The sequence below is a fragment of the Rattus norvegicus genome, chromosome 15, assembly GCF_036323735.1.
Source record: "Rattus norvegicus strain BN/NHsdMcwi chromosome 15, GRCr8, whole genome shotgun sequence".
Classification (NCBI taxonomy): Eukaryota; Metazoa; Chordata; class Mammalia; order Rodentia; family Muridae; genus Rattus; species Rattus norvegicus.
The window spans coordinates 28,809,885-28,831,752 of NC_086033.1; the positions used below are offsets into that span (position 1 = coordinate 28,809,885).

Genomic DNA, 21,868 nt, shown 5'->3' on the forward strand with positions numbered 1-21,868 from the left:
AGTATAAAGAATTGGAGCTCATTGGTATTTTTTCCAAAGACTTCTCCACAGTTTTAAATGTAATATTCTATTTTTGTTGCCATCTTAAATTCTTCAAATCTACTTTGAGAATTTGTAGTATGAGTCTTTCTGCATCTTTTGTTGGTATGCATTTCTTCCTCCCTTCCATGATTTTACTACGGTAATAATAAACATAGATTCTCTTATCCTAATATTGTCATGTCCTGCAAGACAACAGAGGCAAGAGTCATAGTGGACATTAGTGCTGACCGGCTCCAGTATGAAATTTTAGCTTCTTCTTCCTCTATTTGAGACAATGGTAGAAAATGAGATTTTACTTCTGTGCATACAGCGGAGGAGGATGAATACTCAGGATAAGAAGGAAAAGGAAGGGAGAATTTTCTAGCTGCTGCTGGCTCTGAAATGGAAGTAGGTAGGCACCATGGAGTCATGAGCACCTGAGCTTGATTTTCAGCACATACATAAAATCTGGGCACGCTGGCTGTGCAGGGAAGTGAGGACAGACAGATAGATCTCTATAGCCTGCTATCCTGCCAGCCTAGCCTAACCATGAGCTCAAGGTATCAGTGAGAGAGCCTGTCTCCAATAAACAAGGCAGATAGCTTCAGACAAAGGACATCAAAGACTGACTTCTGGTATCCACATGCATGTGCACATATATGCACATAAATACACACACACACACAGAGAGAGAGAGAGAGAGACAGAGACAGAGACAGAGACAGAGACAGAGAGAATTTCTTCAGAACATGAGGAAGAACATCCAAGTGTTCTCTCTAGTTTCTGTGTATACCCATAGGCATGCACATGCATATACATGTGCTAGTACATGTCACCGTGCACTTGTACCCACACACCATGAGCACATTTACATACACATGCTCCCATATATATTTTAGCATTGAACAGAAACATGCTTTCAGCTATATCTCCCAGGATCTCTCTACACCTGATCCACTTAACCCCAGAAATCAGTGTGGGGGCATCTCTAGGAGGTGCCAGAGACATGATATAGAGAAGGGTGCAGGGAGGCTATGAGATGACTCAAGTTGAGACTCCTAGTAGTGGAGGATATGGGTCCTGAAGTGGCCACCTCCTGTAGCCATGTATCCCAGTGGAGAGATAAGGACACCAACACACTCACAAAACTTTCAACCCAACATAGCCCTGCCACAAGAAGTTCAGGGACAAAGATGGAGCAGAGACTGAGGGAGTGACCAACAAGTGGCCCAACTTGAGGCTCATCCCATGGGCAGGAGCCAATCCCTGACACTGTGAATGACTCTGTTATGCTTGCAGGCAGGATGCTAGCATAACCATCTTCTGAAAGGCTGTACACAGCAGCTGACCAAAACATGTGCAGAAACCCACAGCTAACTATTAGACAGAGCTCTGGAAGTCTTTTATAAGAGTTGGGGGAAGGACTGAGGAACCTAGAGGGATATTTACTCCACAAGAAGACGAACAGAATCAATTAACCTGGACCCTTGGGGTTCTCAGTGACTGAACCGCAAACCAGAGAGCATAAATGGGCTGGACCGAGGTCCCCTGCATGTACATAGCAGATACATAGCTTGGTCTTCATGCAACTCCTCCAAGAACTGGAGCTTGGGCTTACCCTGACTCTTGCCTGTCTGTGGATCCTGTTTTCTTAGCTGGGCTGCCATGTCTGTCCTCAATGGGACAGAATATACCTAGTCCTACAGTGACTTGAGGTGCCAGGGTAGGTTGGTATCCAGGGAGGGGGATCTCCTGCTTCTCAGAGAAGGGTTGGGGAGTGGGAGGGGCTGTGTGAGGAAAGGAATGGAAGGCAGGCTGTGGTTGGAATGTAAAGTGAATAAATAATGAACAAAAAACAAACAGAAGTACAATTTATCTGGTTACCAAGTGACCTTATTATTACTCTGGTAATCTCTTAGGTTTTTTTTTTTGTTTTTTTTGTTTTGTTTTGTTTTGTTTTGTTTTGTTTTGTTTTTTGAAGAAATGAGAAGACTATGGCATTTGTCCTATCTTACATATTACTCTGATAATCTCTTAGTTTTGAAATGAGAAGAATTTTTAATGAAATGAGAAGACTATGGTATTTGTCCTATCTTACATATTAGTCTGATAATCTCTTAGTTTTGACTTTTTTTATAATGCAACGAGAAGGCAGGGACAGTGTAAACAATCATAAGACAAGAGCCTACACCAGCCAAGGAATGCTCATGTATGCCTTTCCAGTCCACTCATCTGCTGTGGGCGATAGGTTTCCCCATTCTTGCCACTGCACATTTGGCCTGACTAAGAACTTCAGATCTGGGGAGTTACATGACAGGGCTTTCTCTGTTTCTCATTCTGCTCACCCACATGAAGTTGATAGATAAATCCACACATTCTTCTGTGCACCACCACCACCACCACCATCACCATCATCCATCATTGTCATTGCAGTACAGTACCTCATAGCGAAAAGTACTGCACTCTTCCACTGTGTCTCACAGTGACTAGACAAGGAATTGTTAGGGATTAAATATTTGGTTGTTAGTGGGTCAAGGTACAGGTGGTGAGATCAGGACCCGCTTTTTCAGAGATTTCTTTCTGTGGCCACAGATGGCTGCTGCCTTCCTTAAATCCTCACAGGGTCCTTCTCAGAGAATGTGTGGGTCCGTGGTCATCACCCACGAGGTATACCATGTTTATTTGGAAAAGTTATGTTTCTAATGTACTTTAGTCAAATCACATAGAAGGGGATAGGGAGGCAAAGTTTAGAGCAGAGACTGAAGGAACACCCATTCAGAGCCTGCCCCACATGTGGCCCATACATATACAGCCACCAAAACTAGATAAGATGGATGAACCTAAGAAGTGCAGGCTGACAGGAACCGGATATAGATCTCTCCTGAGGACACAGCCAGAACATGTCAAATACAGAGGTGAATGCTAGCAGCAAACCACTGAACTGAGGATGGGACCCACGTTGGAGGAATTACAGGAAGGACTGAAAGAGCTGAAGGGACTTGCATCCCCATGAGAACAACAATGCCAACCAACCAGAGCTTCCAGGGACTAACCCACTACCCAAAGGCTATACATGGACTGACCCTGGGCTCCAACTGCATATGTAGCAAAGGACGGCCTTGTTGGGGCACCAATGGAAGGAGAAGCCCTTGGTCCTGCCAAGGTTGGACCCCCAGTGTAGGAGAGTTTTGGGGGGCCATTATAGGGGATGAATGGAAAAGGAAAACCCTTATAGAAGGGGAGTGGGAGGGGTTAGGGGGCTGATGGACAGGAAACTGGGAACGGGAACAGCATTTGAAATGTAAATAAGAAATACTCAATTTTTTAAAAATGGAAAAATAAATAAATTAAAACAACAACAAATAAGCAAAACTGTCTATCCATGTGGGGCAGTGGACCTTGACGGAAATCCCGGTAAAGGCTGAAATGGATTGGAAGCCCTGGAACCCAAAGGGACAGTAGGAGCTTCACCTGCCACATAGCCACAGTCCCCCATAGAGAGGACTGTGACCATCAGAGCCCCTAATTCTCTCAACATGCTTATGAGGCATCCCTAACATCTCAAACCAGGTCAATAGGAAACATATGCTGTCAGACCCCACCTACCTCAAAACTGTATATAATCCTATCCAGACGGAATAAAGGTCTGTGAGAATGATAATAATAAAAGAACCTTCATAATAAAGGTCTTTAAAAACATCTTTTTTCTGTTTGGTCATACTATGTAATAAGCCAATGCTCTGCTAATGAAAACTGCTGTATGCCCTTCCCCTGTGAGATGAGATGAAACTTTTGTATAAGTCACATTGTTGCAGTAGGATTTCAGTTTCCTCCGCTATGGTCTTCATGTAATATGGTGGCTGGCAACCTCTGGAGGGTACAGTCTTACACATACATAGTTACACATGTACAGCATTTCTTTTGGTAGTTGACATGGGTACATGCTACAAAACAATTTTAGAAATGGTGCCTGCAAACTATCAAGGTTCATGCCATGGTACTTCATCCTTCTCTATAGATGTCCTAAGCAAACTTAAGATGTAGGGATGGATGCTTGGTTCAAGTGCTGAACCTGAAAACACTTAAAGCCTTGCTAGGAAACTGCAGTAGGATTTCACTCCTTTGTCACCAGCATTGGGTCCACGGTACAGAAGAGGCAGACTCCACTCTTCCCAGAACCTTGACAAAATTAAGATCATCAGACCTTTAGGTTTGATTCTCAAGAATGTTCTGGCAAGAATGGGTAACTTTATTGTAGGGGGCAGGTGCTCTAAAAGAAAGGTTTAAGGTAGAATGATTGAAGGTTGGGTATTTTCATCTCTACAGTTATGCCTTCCAATGGACTCATTTTCTGACTTCACAACACAGCACAAGGTGTGGTGAGACAACACGAAGTTCTTTTCTGGAAGCCTTAGAGGTGGAAGTCTTATATGGAGGTGTAATCAGGACCTGCTTTTCCAGAGATCTCTTTCTGTGGCCACAGATGGCTGCTGCCTTCCATGTGTCCTCATAGGGTCCTCAGAGGATGTGCAGGTCCCTGGTCATCATTAATCTGATGGTCCAGCCCCCCTGTGCTATTTTATTTACTTTACTTTGGTTACCATTTAATGTCCTATCTTCAAGTGTCACTGAAGTCCTTAGTGTGAAGGCTCCACCATAATTATTTTGGTAGAGACACAGTTCAGTCCTTAACAGCCTTATAAGTTTATTCTTCACATATAAAGATTGTTGAGTCCTCCTTATTCTAATATTTATGAGTTTCTGCAGTGAATATGAAGATGTGCATGTGCATGCGCGCGCACACACACACACACACACACACACACACACACACACACACAAGAAAGAATCTTGTACTGTATGTTGAAATTTCATTGTAGATTTTTCTAGAGTGGGTAGCAAGATTTAAGATGTTTCAGAAAAACTGTTGCTTTTTATGTGATTTTATTGTATGTGAGTGTATAAATGTAGGTATGCGTTTAGTGTGTGTATGTGTGTGGGTGTGTATGTGTATGTGAGTGTGTATGCATATATGTATGAGTGCATGTGTGTGTGCATGTACAAAACTGAGTCCACTGGGAATCACGTGTAAGTTTGATGACTGCCTTTTCTTACCATTGTCTGCATGTTTCCAGAAAGAATAGATACAAAATTATAATTCAAGAAGAAGCTAATTATGAAAGACTGTAAGGACAAGGACCTGTGGTAATAACTGAATCTGAAGGAATATTATCCAGATTGGCTGAGAAGCAATCCAGCCACCATTTCAGTGTATGAAGACTTTAGATTTAGCTTCATTCTTTTATGCTTCATTTATTCTTGGGGTTTCCCTCAACCTAGTTCCCATCCGCCATTCTGTCTAAATATTAATTCAACCTTTACTTGAACCTCCTCCTGTTATCTGAGCTGATTCACATGACAGGCTGGCCACTCTCCTCACACGCTCCCCCCTCTCTGGCTGCTGGCACAATGGGCATGCTTTAGGGAAGGCTGTGCTGCTTACGAGGGGTTAGTGGGTTAGAGAGCAGATTTCAATCTGTTCAGTGCTGTCAAGAGGACACAGCCTGTCCCACAGTGTCTCCTCAGCATTCTTGGTTTGGGTTAAATTTTTCCAAGGAAGTATGTGCCAAGAATTAAAGTTCTGACTCACCCAGAACATTGCCTTTTATATATAATTTGCTAACTTTTATATCTGGGTAGATTTAATATTTTCGTGTTTTTGGAAATCTTGATTTTTTTCCTCCTTCTGTTGTTTTGATAAAGCTTTATTGTTCTCGATAACAACACGAACTGGAACATCAGCCTACGGAACTGTGTTTCAGTTCTCATGGTGAGTTCCACGATGCCTCGATGACATGGCTGCCTAGAGAAGACCTAAACAAGATGGCACTAATCGACAGCCACTACACATGTGAATGTTGAAGGGGAAAATCCCGCAGAGCCCCAACTCTACACAAACACTGTGGTCAGCTAAGAAATGCCGAGAACAGTCTTATCCAAGGAAGAGCCTCCCAATTTATTATTGAATACCATGTGGTCTACCTTGAGATCATATACATACAAGTTACATTCTATACTCTGAGCAGGTGTTATCTCTATATCCCAGACTCTATATGTAACAACAATTAAAGAAAAAGCAGCAAGACAACATGAATTGGGGGAGGGGCTATGTAGAAGAAGTTGAAGAGAGAAAGGGATGCGATTTTGTTCTTTGTTAGTTTGTTGTTGTTGTTGTTGTTGTTGTGTTTTTTGTTTGTTGTTTCATTTTGTTTTTAAAGATCTATGGATTTTGGGAGCAGGATGGTCAGCCCAGACAAACACTTAATTTAAGCTAAGCTATGTTTATATATATATATATTCATTTTCATTTTATTTATTTTTTGGTACATAGATACTGATATGCTTCCTTATGACATTTTCAGACAGAGTCACTTAATCCCACATTCCTCCATCTCTCTCCTTCTATGGTGACCTCCCCTCCTTCATCTTCCCTGTGTCTCCCATTACATTTTGCTTGCCTTGTTCTTCCCATCTCTAGTGGCTCTCCCCAGCCACATGTTCCCTTGTACCTTTCTGGCCTCTGTGGTGACCCCAAGTCACACACTTCCGTCCGAAGATGTGGAGTTAGGAGCCTCTGCAGTTTCTACTGAAGTTAGGGCTTCAGGACTTCAGGGGCAGAACGTGTGGTCTTTGCTTTTCTGGGTCTCAGTCAGCACATTTACAAGAATCTTTTCTGGTTCCATCATCTAACTGCAACGTTTATGATGCTGTTTTCCCCTACACTGAAGAATATTCCATACTATGTAGGCACCACAGTTCCATTGTCCATTCATCAGATGAAGGACATTTATGTTGTCTCCGTTTCCTAGTTACCGCAGTGGACATAGGTAAGCATCTGTGGAGTGGGACAGATACCAAGAAGTGGCATAGCTGGGCCCTGTGGTAGATTGAGTGTTCCTGTTTTAAAGATTCTCCACACTGGTTTCCAGAGGAATTTCACCAATCGTTATTCCCCTGAGAATGAGTGCAGGTTCCTTTACCCTCTATGCAACCTCCCCAGCATTTGCTGTGAGGTATTTTATAGATTTTACATATTCTGATTGGTGTCAGATGAGATCTCAATCTTGTTTTAATTTGTATTTTCCTAATTTCTAAGGTTAATGAACAATTTTGAGATTTTTAAAGCCATTTTGTTTCTTCTATTGAGAACTCTGTCTAGACACTCTTCTCTTCTGACCATTGGCATTTCCTTCAACAGGAAGTGAAGGCTTGGTTCAATGAGGCTTGTGAGGATGGCCTGAAATCACGTTTGTTGTTGGTGTCAGTCCACTAGGGGGCACTGCAGGGTTCCTAAAATTACTTTTTCTTTCTTTCTTTTTTTTTTTTTTTATCAGTAAACATATTATATTGTAAAGGACAAAAAATAAAATACTCAGTGATAGATCTTAGAAGAGCAATAAAATAATATAAAATACAGAATAACTTTGCTACAAGACATAAATAATTAGCACTCATTAGATGTGTACTTAGATAGTAATGAGACATGTAAAATAAAATTATGAATTATTCTATTCATATTTGTGCTCTACTTACAAAAAACTAAAATGTTAAATGTTATTCCAGAGTCTGCTCATACCACTGCTCCTAGGTCTCATTCTTGTTCTTTTCATTAATAACTTTGGTGTTAATAAAATGACTAGCTGTTAAGAGCACTTTAGAGCACTTGCAAAGGACCTGGATTCAGTTCTGAACACCCACACTAGACAGCCCACAAACATCTGTAATTTCAGTTCTAGGAAATCCGATGCCCTCTTCTCATCTCTGTGGGCAACTAAATGCATCATATGGCATATAAAAACTCACACAGGAACAAAGGCATACACTTAACTAAAAATAAACATTTTACAAATATAATCTCCTTATTAGCTTGATGTGTATTCTTTCAGAACAACAAAATAGAAATCATTTAGAATTAATTATATGTGCATTTGTTTTTTTAGTTGAATGATTGCCAGTTCTATTTAGTTTTACCTAATAATATATGTGGACTGTTTTTAAATAATTGGTTTTATACTATTCATATAATTCTGCAACTTTAACTGTCTATCTGGGTATTCTACCTTAATGCCAAAGAAATAATGGTCAGTTATACTACTGCTATAATCCCATTATATGGTTAAAGTGTACAATATTTAGCCAGCCATTCACAAACTGGCACTTGTCTCTTTATATTATCTCAGTGCTTACATATATTTGATTCTTTAATACTTAATTGATGCATGAAAACATAAAATTTGAAGCTTGAAAAATAGATCCAAGGATAAGAGCACTGACTGCTCTTCCACAGACCTGGGTTTGATTCCCAGAATCACATGACTCAGAACTGTCAATAACTCCATTTTCAGAGGATCAGACATGTTCTTCTGGCCTCTATGTGTACCAAGCACACCCATACTGTACTTGCATTCATGCATGCAAATACTCATACTCATAAAAAACGACTATTTTAAAAATAAATATATTTTACAAAAATATGTAATAACAAGATATCATGTAATATTTTATATTTATATACATTGTAATACATTCCTAAAACTGTTGAACTGGGTTTTTTAATTTAATTTTACATGTTTGCTTTTCATCACACTCACTGCCCCCCTCCTGGTCACCCCTCCCACAATCCTCCCTTCCCTTTTCCTCTGAGTAGGTGGAACCCCTTGGGTATCCCCCAACCCTGACATATCAAGTCTTTGAGAGGCTAGGGGCTTCCTCTCCCACTGAGGCCCAACAAGGTAGATCAACTAGAAGAACATATCCCACATACAGGCAATAGCTTTTAGGAGAGGCCCTGCTTCAGTTGTTCAGGACCCACATGAAGACCAAGCTGCACATTTGCTAAATATGTTCAGGGAGGCCTAGGTCCAGCCTGCGTATGTTCTTTGGTTGGTGGTTCAGTCTCTGAGGACCCAAGGGTCCAGGTTCATTGATTGTTTTGGTCCTCTCGTGGAGTTCCTATCCTCTTATGGGCAGCAATGAAGGAAGGATTTCAGTTCTCACAGATAGTTTATTAATGATACCAGATCTGGAAATCAGACTTGTGAGAAGAATGGCAACTGGTGTTGGTTCTAGTGGAGGTTAAAAAGGAAGCTGGAGACAACTGCTGCTGCCACGATGAAATGACTGACAGTAATAGAAACCAGAAAGAAACAGCAAGTCCTTTATTCACCCCTTTATTTTTCTGGCTTCATATATTAACCCCTATTTGTAGAATGTTAGAGGGTGCAATATTAGGATTCACTAAAGAAACAAAAACAATATTTTGTATGAATCTATGTATAAATACATTGTGCATAGATACATAAACACAAATAGATACAGAGAGAAGTAATTAATGGAGTTGACTTACGAGATTACAAAGGCTGACTCTAGTTATAGGAGTTGGAGTTCCAGGGATACAGAAAGCAGGGTCAATCACAGTTCAAAGGGCTCAACTAGGAAAACTGATAATGTTTTATCCAATAATGAAGACTTAAGAATTCCATCATTGCTGTGACTAGAAAGATAGCTCAGTGCGTGACCCCTACATGGCAGTTCACCATTGCCTGTGACTCCAGTTCCAGGAGATCTTAAACCTTCCTACAGACGTGGATAAACCAATTCACAGATTAAAAAAATAAATAAATCATTTCTAAAAAAGAATAAAGATAAAAAGAAAAGAGAAAGAACAAAGGAAGAAAAGAAAGAAAGAAATCATTCCATCATTTCAAGTCCCAGAGTACAAAGAGAGGAAATTCTGGGGTTTTGATATCCATAATCCAGAATATGGAGGGGTTGGAGAATGGATGAGACTTGACCTTTGCTGGGTCCTTTTTAATCTTTCTCATCGCCAACCAGTTGCATAATAGTCACAATCTAGAGATAGACATAATGCTTTATAGGTGTTCTAGGTATTTTCAAATCCAATTGATATCTAAATTTCTGCATCATTTGTATCAGGTATTAATGCATATATGTTATTTCCATATCCCCAACACTAACTTCACTCATGGATTAGAGACGGGGATGCTTGGAGCTAAGTAATGTCTCGTCATGATGATGTGGCAATTATACTAGTTGACAATTAGAAGTACCATAAGGTTTATAAAATGAAATTTCTCCAACCATTTAATAATCTTTTAAAATTTATTTTACTGTTCTTTATTTTATGATATGTCCACACGGGGATCCATGTGCTATTGAGCATGTAGAAGGCCAGAGGGAAACTGGTGGGCATGAGTTCTCTCCTTCTACCACGTGGGTCTCAGTGATTAGATTCAAGTCAGCAGATTTGATGGCAAGTGTCCTTACCTGCTGAGTCATCTCACTAGCCTTCAAATTTATTTTAAATTGATATATGAAATAAAATTTTTATCTATCTATGCAGTAGTACATAATTTTGAGTAACAAGGTAGACTATCTAACACTTATATCAGGATAAGCATTCAATTCAAACTGTTTTCACTTTTATGGTAAAATCTTTCAAACTCCTTCCTTCTATATTTCTGTTTCTTAAAAGCAATGCATATCACTGCTATCTTCAATTACATTTTAAATAGAAGGCATATTTTAAATTTTATAACAGCTCTTAGCAATGCCTTCAGATGATTGGGTTATATTATGATGTTGTGAAATCATAGACTTAAATATATTTCACATGCTATAATCTAGTCTATGACTGATGTGCAGATTACCTCATATTTGGTCATATTCTACAAATCACTTTGTGAATTTATTCGATTTAACCCTACTAGTCTTCATTTTTCATTTTCTGATAGAAATAAATATTCTAGACTTGTTTTTGAAGATTCATTTATTTTTATGTGTATGAATGTTTTTTTCTGTCACATGTATACTACATGTGTGTCTGGTGTCAGCAAATACTAGAAGAAAGGGTCAGATTCCCTAGAACTGAAATTATAGATGGTTATGAGCCTCTATGTGAGTAATGTGAACCAAACCATTGTCTGTTTCAAAAGCAAGTTATTTTAACCGCTTCAAAGTCATTTCTCCAGCCCCAGCCAGATGCCTTATATGTATCTATGTATGTATTCTGCCCGAGACTTGCTAGCAGACACTTATCTAAGAAATTGTAATTTCTTTTTGTGGAAAATTGGGCTCAAAAAATGCCTGCTGTTATTTATTTGGTCAGTTATTGCCACTTTTATAATACAAAGTATTCAAGTCAATTTTCCCACTAGGTCATTAATTCAAATGTTAAAGTTCTCATAAGTACTTGCTACTTGGCAAACACTGGCAAATTATTTCTTGTACTGAAACACACTTGTACTGAATCACACGGTACAAATATATGGCTAAGATAGTATCAGTGTACAAGACCAATGAACTTTCTTCCAGTAACGTCTGACACATTTTTGCATGGCTGCAGGAATGTGAACCTAACTGGGAGTGGTGAGGTAATGAAGAAATGACAGATAGATGGACAGACAGAAGGGCAGATGTACAGAAAGCTGGGATTGTGGTCTGGACTTTTTGGATAGAGAAATCTTTGCACACTCAAAGCTCTGCATTTTTATAGACTTGAACAGAGTGGTGGAGTCATTGCATAGAACTGAACAAGGAGGCAAGGTGAACAGGGAAGCAGGGTTTATATTTTACCACTGGATCAAGGAGACAGGTTTAGTTAATTTAAGTAGGAGCAGTCTCTGTAGAGGAGCAGTCTTTAGTCTATAAACCTCTCAGGGGTTTGTGCAAGCTATGGTGGACATTTACGTTACACAGTATCAATGCTTGTGCTCAGCACCCCCAAATCAAGTCTTCAATAGTTCATTCTGAGCCTCACTCTAGTTGAGGTGTGCTTTGCCATTTCCCTTTGACATGCCCATGCCCAAGGCAAAATCAGATTCGCTCAGGACCTCACACACGCATGGCTTCCTTCATTCCTCACAAAGGTTCCTCTACCTCCCAATAGCATCACAGGCTGTCAATGAAACATTTTCCAGTGCAAGGTGTGGGGGAAGCTTTTAGCACATTTCATATTCAAGTTATGTCCAACTGATAATGCAAAATCCATTTGGTTCTTCTCCAAAAGGTTCCAGGATTTTAACTGCTCAAAGGTTAAGTTCGTGGTCCCTAAAACTCAAGGCAATCACAACTGTAAGTTTCTGTTAAAAACAAACAGAAAAAGAGTTATACTTCCAAGACACAATAACAGGAAAAGGATAAGGAGAAACTGAACCTACGGCAGGGCAAAAGCACATGAGGCAGGCTTTTAAAAAGTCTAGAACCTGTCTGTCCTCCTGTACACTGGATGGTATGACATGAGCACAAAGATCAGGAAGAACTCCACCTCCACAATGTCGCTAGCTGAAGTGCACATGGCCACTCTTGAGCTTCTTTTGCTAGTTCCCTGAAGCTTCTTCCCTCAACAGACAAACTATCATTCTTGCTTCTCCTATTTTTGGGTTTCCATTGAGTATTAGCCTCCAATCTCACAGTATCACACATCACCCTGTGGGTGAGCCTGAAATAACTGACCATGCCACATTCTGCCTGGTATTTCCATCTCCTTGGAAACCTTCACGAAATCAATGCTTTCAGATTCTGAACTCGACAAAGCTGCATCATGTGAATTACACTAAAGTTTTCAATGACGTAAGCTGTACTTACAGAGACCCACCTAAACCTCAGGTGCAGTGGCCTGAGGTCTTTGATGACTGAACACTGGAATATGAATCCTAGGAAAATAATTCCCAGGGGGCGTTGGACAAATTTTCTTCTCAGTGGAAAGAGGATTCAAATGTCATGGTTGTTGTTTCTTTTTTTTTTTTTTTTTTATTAACTTGAGTATTTCTTATTTACATTTCGAGTGTTATTCCCTTTCCCGGTTTCCAGGCAAACATCCCCCTCCCCCCTCCCCTTCTTTATGGGTGTTCCCCTCCCAACCCTCCCCCCCCTTGCCGCCCTCCCCCCAACAATCTAGTTCACTGGGGGTGCAGTCTTAGCAGGACCAAGGGCTTCCCCTTCTACTGGTGCTCTTACTAGGATATTCATTGCTACCTATGAGGTCAGAGTCCAGGGTCAGTCCATGTATAGTCTTTAGGTAGTGGCTTAGTCCCTGGAAGCTCTGGTTGCTCGGCATTGTTGTTCATATGGGGTCTCGAGCCCCTTCAAGCTCTTCCAGTTCTTTCTCTGATTCCTTCAACAGGGGTCCTATTCTCAAATCAGTGGTTTGCTGCTGGTATACGCCTCTGTATTTGCTGTATTCTGGCTGTGTCTCTCGGGAGAGATCTACATCCGGCTCCTATCGGCCTGCATTTCTTTGCTTCATCCATCTTGTCTAATTGGATGGCTGTATATGCATGGGCCACATGTGGGGCAGGCTCTGAATGGGTGTTCCTTCTGTGTCTGTTTTAATCTTTGCCTCTCTATTCCCTAATAATAACCTAATTCTAAGGTTAATGAACAATTTTGAGATTTTTAAAGCCATTTTGTTTCTTCTATTGAGAACTCTGTCTAGACTCTCTTGTCTTCTGACCATTGGCATTTCCTTCAACAGGAAGTGAAGGCTTGGTTCAATGAGGCTTGTGAGGATGGCCTGAAATCACGTTTGTTGTTGGTGTCAGTCCACTAGGGGGCACTGCAGGGTTCCTAAAATTACTTTTTCTTAAGTCACCCTGAGGTCTGAAGCACTGAGAAGAGACATAAGGACATAAGGCAATCCATTCCCAAAGCAAGAGGTACAGGCGATGAGGTGTAGTTCACCTGGGTCATTAACGCTCAATCATTCTGTAGACAGCCACAGATCTCTAGAGCCTGTTTTCTGGATCCGTGGTTATATAAATCTATTTTAAGAATAATTCTCTGAATGTATATAAACAAAATAGAATTACTAGGCATTATGACAATGAACACTCAAGAGAAAATTACTTTTTTAAAAAATTTCTGTTAGGTTTATGTCTATAATTCACCAAACTCAAAAAACTGAAATTATTCCAATAAAATTCATATCACACACATGTGAATGAACATACACACACACATACACACACACACACACACACACACACACACACACACACGAGTGATTAGTTTTTCCACCAGCATTCTGTGTTTATGCATTCTCCTTCCTCAAACATCCTCACCCCCTCAAACTCCTTATATTACGAGTTACATTAGAAACACAGTGTCCTGGGCTCTACATCAATGTCCTCCACAGTCCTGGAGCAATTACAGTGCAGAGTCATGAGGTGGAGGTGGGTGGAGTTCCTTGTTCAGATGAATGAGGAAGCTCAGTGACTCAGAGAGAACCTGTAGTCTGTGAGCCCAAGTTGTCTGGGTACAAGACTGACCCCCTTCAGAGCTGGAGAGAAGACATCCCAGCAAGTGGACAGGGGCCATGGAGAGGAACCTGGGAGCTGTGCTGGGGATTCTGTGGGTGCAGATTTGCTGTGAGTTGTGCTAAGCTAAGTTCCTATTAGGGATTCTCCAGAAATGTGGGAGGTGGAGGGGGAGAAAGTAGATGAAACTCTCCTGTGCATTCTTCCTCATGATATCTCCTGGGTATTTAACTGGTGGGGTGGATACCTCTCTTTGATTCTGGTTTGCTTGTCTGTTTCCAACAGGGGTGAGAGGAGATAATGTCCAGCAGAGTCCTTCAGCCCTGAGTCTCCACGAGGGAAACAATTCTGTTCTGAGATGCGATTTTTCTAATGCCTTGACATCAGTGCAGTGGTTCCGACAGGATCCCCGGGGCAGTCTCATCCATCTGTTCTACCTGGCTTCAGGAACAAAGGAGAATGGGAGGTTAAAGTCAACATTCGATTCTAAGGAGCGCTACAGCACCCTGCACATCAGTGGTGCCCAGCTGGAGGACTCAGGCACCTACTTCTGTGCTGCTGATGCACAGTGCTCCCAGTGAGCCTGCAGCCTGGCCCCAAACTGCAGCTGGCTGTGGAGCTACAACCCCTGCCACAGGCAGACTCAGCAGGAGGCTTTGCACAGCTGTGGCTTCATCAGATCTCCACAAATTAAAAGATGTGAGGAAACATAAAAATACCACTGTAGTTCCCACTTACATTCTGACTGACATGACACTGACTTCTAGAATGCTAAATGCTGAGAAATATCAGCATGCATGATCAAAATATGCCCCTTTATTTTTTCAGTTTATGTTAATGTCATAGAATATAAACCTCTCTTACATATTGGAGAATCATTTGGGTCATTTGTTAAAATTCGAAACTGAAAGCAACTGTTTTCATCCTTTGTTTAAAGAGCACAAGACAACACTGAGCTAATCTGCTCAATATGACGTTGATAAATTAATTAATTCATCTAATAAATTAACTGGTAGAAAGGCAAGAGAAATCTTATTATTAGATCAAGACATTATAGAAATGTCTTGATATTTTAAATATATAATACATTTAATTCTGCAGTGGAAAACAAATATTTCATGTCATAATTAGGAGCCAAAAGATAAAATAAAACTAGGAAGATGTATTTGCAATTTATGTCACAATAACACTTGTAGCCATTGATTCTACCTTATATGCAAAACTTTTCATTAAAACACTGCTTTCAAAAGAAAAGAGTGTGGAAACATTCTAAATATCATACAGTAGGGGACTGATTTATTATACAATAATTAAATGTGAACTAGATAACTCGTTTATTTTCTGAGGGTTGACTGATTATATACCATAGTTGAAAACTCTGGCCTGTCCTTGTCTCTGTAGGGAACTGGGAGTCATCCATGCATCATCTCTCCATTGTCTTCCCTCAGGAACAGCGGCTGTGTGACTACAACAGCAACTGGATGGCCTTTCATTTTCTTTCTAGAGCTTCACAGATTAACTGAAACCTTGTGATTCATTCGGCTTCATCCCCATTGTAACTCCACTTCCTTAAAATATATATTATCTGGGCTTCTCAGACAATAAATAATCCCTAAGGGTCAATAAGATTTGTGTGGGACTGTTAAAAAGTTATGTCAACATTCACATAAGGATCCAGTCACCTCAGAGAGGTCAAAGATAGCAGCCATCCTAACCCTTGCTTCTTCATTTCAATTTGTTTATTTTTGTTTGTTTTTATTTTGCTTTTGGCCGGGGCGGGGGGAGGGGGGAGGCTACAAGGGAGGAAGATGGATACGAAGTGCCCTGGATATGAATGGAATTGGTTTACATGATGTGAAATGTAGAGAATGAATAATAATAATAAAACTCAGAAACAAAAACTAAACTGAAAAATGGATTTAATGAAGATGCCCGAGGTGATAAGAGTTAGAGTTATGCTGTCCAAAAAACAACAACAACAACAACAACAACAACAACAAAAACAAAAACAAAAACAAAAAACAAAAAAACAAAAAGAAAAACCAAACTCATTCAGATTTCCATTGCAGACTTTTCATAGGTGACTTTTTAGTGCAGGTGACTACTTATGAGTGAAACCTGCTATTACAGAGAAAGAGGAAAACATCTGCTAAGTGTAAACACACAAGCTCACCTATCCCCCGCACCCCCACCCCGTCCTAACTTTCATGAGTCCACAAGATGGCAGTGTTTTCTTTGGGATCTTGAGCAAAGATCTCAAGAGGGAGAGAAGTGGGGGATGGGGTGGAGTGGGGAGAAGAAGAGTACAGGAAGAGGAGGAGGGGGCAAAGAAAGGGAGGCAGAAAGGCTTGGTGCTTCTGGGGTTACGAAAAGATCCCTTTTCTAGTTGCCAACGTAGAGTTGAGTATTTCAGTCCTCAGTGAAGAGGGAGGAGGCGAGAATGAAATCCTTGAGTGTTTCCCTACTGGTCCTGTTGCTCCAGCTAAATGGTAAGTTTGGAAATTCCTTTGGGATCCGGGTGTGAGATGTAAAGTTCTTTCCTGCTCCAGGCAAATGGTAGAAACTCACGTCTGGGACCGGACTTCCGAACTAAGCAAAGCTAGAGTCCTGCCCTGAGCAGATTCCTGAGAAGGGCTTGACCTTTTCAAAGAACTTGTCCCCAGAAGACTGTTGCCTCCTTGTTTAAGGAGAATATCTTGCAGTTTAGAGATTCACTTTATGTCCTTGGGCACTTCCCAGTACTCCCGCCACCCTAAGCTTCAGTTCCTGCTTCAATTCCTGCTTCAGAGTTTTAAATGCTGTACATTCCTCTCAATAAACAGACCTTGGCAAGGACACTGCTTGGTCTCGCTCCTCTTTCTCGCCCTTTCTCCCTCAGGTATGGGTCCCCCTCAACCCCCACAAATAACTGGGTCCCCGCTGGCGGGGGACAAACTCAGGTATTTTAAATCTCCAATTAGGAAGTGAGAAGCCCATGGAAAAGTGTTAGAATCCATATGCATCTAGTCTTGATTGTGTGACCTTTGTCTTTCTGCACAGGGGTGAGCAGCCAGCAGAAGGTGCAGCAGAACCCAGAATCTCTCACTGTTCCAGAGGGAGCCAGGACCTCTCTCAACTGCACTTTCAGTGATAGTACTTCTCGGTATTTCGCATGGTACAGACAACATCCTGGGAAAGAACCCAAGGAGCTAATGTCCATCATCTCCACTGGTGAAAAGGAAGAAGGCAGATTCACAATTCAGCTCAATACAGCCAGCCTACATGTTTTCTTGCACATCAGAGACTCCCAGCCTGGTGACTCTGCTCTCTACTTGTGTGCAGTGAGCACACAGTGCTCCCCAGGCACCTGCAGCCTGCATGCAAACCTAGTGTACAGTACCAGCCCTGACATAGGTCACAGACCACACAGCAGAGACGTTCTGTTTCCATTCTATTCTATATGCTGTGGGACTTATAAGCAGGAATAGAGAGGGCTTGATTATCCTGGAACATATTTTAACATTAAGAAAAAAAGTAATCCTGATAGAAAAGGCACATTACTAGTTTGGGTAAATATTTTCCACTGTTTTCTTCTTACATGTGGATGATTATACAATAATGCACACACTACTAAAGGGCATATGATGTTGAGCTGGAAGACAAAACACATGGCCATAAGGCTGACCACATACCATGCCATAAAGACAACCATCAACTCTACAGCCCTGTGCTTTTAAAAATCTTTCAATAAAAATATTTGTTTTCTAATTTTTGAAAACTGGCTTACAATGTAGCAGGCTTCTCTATGGCAGTTTCATACACATTTACTTTTGGTTGACCCATTCCCAAGCTTGTCCCCTCTACCATTTCCTCGTTCCCCATTCTACCTTGTGCTCCATTACCGCCCTAGTCGTCTCCCTGAGTGCCCCCTCTCACTTTATGTGCAGCTTTCTACACACAGTCATAGTCACATGAGTACATAGAGATAAAAATTAGAAACTAAGATTCATATACACTTTTCTATATGAGGACAGAATAATTCATTACAGTATTTTCATGGGAATTCTATAATTTCATTTTTCTCCATTGCTTAATTACACACACACACATATACACACATAAACACACACACACACACACATATATATATATACACATATATACATATCCACCAAATTTTCACTATTCATTCCTTTATTGATGAATATCTAAGAAGCCTTCATTCCATAGCAATTTTGAACAGAGTGGAAATAAGCAGAATTGAGCATGTATCTCTTTAGTGAGATGCAACAATGTCCTTCAGATATATTTATCCAGAAATTACATAGAAGGAACCTGTAAGTCTTCCTCTTTTAGCTTCATGAGAATACTTCCCACTGATTTCCAAAGTTGTTACATCAGTTTAATGTTTCCATCAATTTCTCCGGACTCTAGTTTTCCCTCTCTATATTCCTCCTAGTTGACCCACCCTCTCCTCCTCCTCAGACACACTTGTCCACTTCCCTTGAGAAAAGAGTTGGCCTTCCAGGGACAGCAATCAAACACAGAATGGTAAGTTACAAAAGAACCAGGCAGAAACCTCCATATCAGATCTCGAAAAGACAACCCAATAGGAGGCAAAGGATCTAATGGGCAGTCAAAAGGGACAGTGACACCCACACTTCCACTGTTAGGTATCCCACAAAAACACCAAGCTAAGAATCCTAATATATTTGTGGAAGACCAAGAACAGACACATGCAAGCTCCATGATTATTGCTTCAGTCCCTGTGAGCCCCTCAGAGCCCTGGTTAGTTGGTTCTGTGGGCCATTTTTTTCCTGGTGCCTTCAACTACTTTGGCTCTACCACTCTTCCTCCCCTACTGTGCTCAGACATTGGCTCCAATGTGAGGAACCCAGTGGAGAGCGCCAATGTGAGTCATCCCTCAGACTAATGTTTGCCTGTGAATCTCTGCATCTCCTCACATCAATTACTGAAGAACTCCTCTCTCATGATAACTGGGCTAGGCATGATCTACATGTATAGCAGAATATCACTAGGAATCACTTCATCGATTTTTCTTCTATCCTAGGACTCCGGGGTATTTAACTTCCCCATCCTGGTCATGCAGGCAGTGTTGGGCACTGACTTCCTTTGTTGGCATGAACCTCAAATTAGGCCAGCCAATGGTTGGTCCTTCTAACAATTTCTGTGCCTCCAGTGCTTCTGCACATCATGCAGACAGGATAGATTGTAAGTCAAAGGCTTTGTGACAAGTTGGTTTCCCAGTGATACCACTGGAAGTTTCTTGGTTTCAGAAGATGTCTGGTTTAAGCTTTGTAACTTTCATTACTAGAAATCCTCACAAGGGTCACCTTAGGAGAATCTGGGAGTTTCTACTACACTAGATTTTTACATTGTCCCTGAAATGCATTCCAGCTCCAGTTATCTCTTACCATATTCTCTCCCCCACTCAACACATGATGGCTCCTGTTCTCATCCTACCTCACCCTCAGTATAACCATTAGATATGTTCTACTTCCTCCTCCCAGGAAGATACATTAATCCATCTTAGTGCCGTCCTTTTTACTTATCTTTTCTGGGTCTGTGACTTATCTCATGATTATCCTTTTTAGCTAATCTATTTTTATACGTGAGTACATACCGTGTTTGTCTTTCTGGGTCTTGGTTACCTCATTTAAGATGATTTTTGCTTCTGGTTGAATTCCTTTGCCTGAAATTTTCATGTTTTCATTTTCTTTTACAGAGGAGTAGTAACCCACTGTGTAAATGAACCACATTTTCTTGATCAAATCTTTGATTGAGGGACAACTAATTTGTTTCCAGTTTCTGGCCATTATGAATAAAGCTTCTAAGAACATAGTGGAACAAGTGCCCTTGTGGCAGGATAGAACATCCTTTGGATGTTCCGGTGGTATAGTTGTGTCTTAAGGCAGATGGATTTCCAATTTCCTGAGAAACAATCATATTGATTTCCATAGTGGTTGTGTAAGTTTGCACTCCCACCAGCCATGGAGGAGTGTTCCCCTTGCTCCATGTCCTTGGCAGCATGAGGTGACATGTTTTTGAGTCATTCTGATAGGTTTAAGATAGGATCTCAGAGTCTTTTTCATTTGTATCTCCCGTATAGCTAAGGATGTTGAATATTTAAGTGTTTCTTGGCCGTTTAAGATTCCACTATAGAGAATTCTCTGTTTCTATCTGAATCTCATTTTTAAATTGGATTATTTTGTTTGTTGATGTCTAGTTTCTTGAGTTCTCTATGCATTTTAGATATTAGCCCTCTGTCAGATGTAAAGTGTGTAAGAATCTTTTCTCATTCTTCAGGCTCCACTTCTGTCCTTTTGAAGGTTTCCTTTGATTTACACCAAGTCCCATTTAATAATTGTCGATCTTAGTGTCTGCACTATTGGGGGTCTGTTCAGAAGTTATCTCCTAGGCTAACGAACTCACACGTATTCCCCCTATCTCTTCTATGAGAGGGTGTATCTGGTTTTATGTTTATATCTTTGATGCACTTGAAATTGAGTTTTGTGAAGGGTGATAAGTCTAGAACTATTTGGATTCTTCCACAGACCAACATCCAGTTAGACAGCACCATTTGTTGAAAATTCTTTCTTTTTTTTAAATTGCATATTTCTGGCTTCTTTGTACAAAACAAAGTGTCCATATGTGTGTAGATTTATTTCTGGGTCTCTGATTCCATTGCCCTGATCAATGTATCTGTTTTTATATCAAAACCATGTGAGTTTTATTACTATAGATTTGTAGTTCACTTGAACCAGGAATTGTGATACATCTGGAAGCTCTTTTATTGTATAGGATTGTTTTGACTGTCCTGTGTATTTTGTTTTTCAATTTTGAACCTTATATGATTTTTTCAAGGTCAGTAAAGGATTGTATGGAAATTTGATGGGTATTGCCTTAAATATTTTAGATTGGTTGCATCTTTTGGTAAGATGGATATTTTTATTATGTTTTTCCTATTGGTCCATGAACAGTGGAGATCTTTCTATCTCCTGATATCCTCTTAATTTCTTTCTTCAATAACTTGAAGCTTTTATCATACAGGTCTTCACCTGATTCTGAGAGTCAAGGGGAAGAATCTTTCATTATTATACCTGTCCTAGTTTGATTTCTGTTGCTATGATAAATGATAAGGACAAAAATCAAACTAGAGGAGTATGCCCCCACTCAGAACATATACTGCCATGTAATTTCTCATACATGGATCCTAGGTTCTATCTTTAGATTTTTCTGTTTAAAGTGATGTTCCTGCATAGGAGTGTATAATGGGCCACTGGAAGAAAAACACATCTTAATGGAAGGTGAATAGTATTGCATGTATACAAAGCAATAGATATCAATTCATGAAGCCTTAGGATTGTAAATGATATTTACAAAGCTAGGTGTGTAATTCCTTCATGTGAGTTGTTGCTCAGGGAGGTCCCACAGGTCTCCACAGCAACAGACAGTATTGTCATTCCTCTTTGCTATGTAACATAATTGATGGGATCCTACTGCTGAAGAGA

General features: G+C 40.5%; 2 gene segments (V, D, J or C); both read left to right on the plus strand.

Annotated features, from left to right (window-relative positions):
- Positions 1-14,319: 14,319 nt before the first annotated feature.
- LOC134482200 (T cell receptor alpha variable 22-like) lies at positions 14,320-16,618 on the plus strand. The segment is given in 2 exon segments: positions 14,320-14,468; positions 14,643-16,618. Coding segments are annotated over 2 exon segments (348 nt in total).
- A 179-nt stretch (positions 16,619-16,797) lies between these two features.
- LOC134482286 (T-cell receptor alpha chain V region 2B4-like) lies at positions 16,798-17,824 on the plus strand. The segment is given in 2 exon segments: positions 16,798-16,846; positions 17,397-17,824. Coding segments are annotated over 2 exon segments (477 nt in total).
- Positions 17,825-21,868: the final 4,044 nt, after the last annotated feature.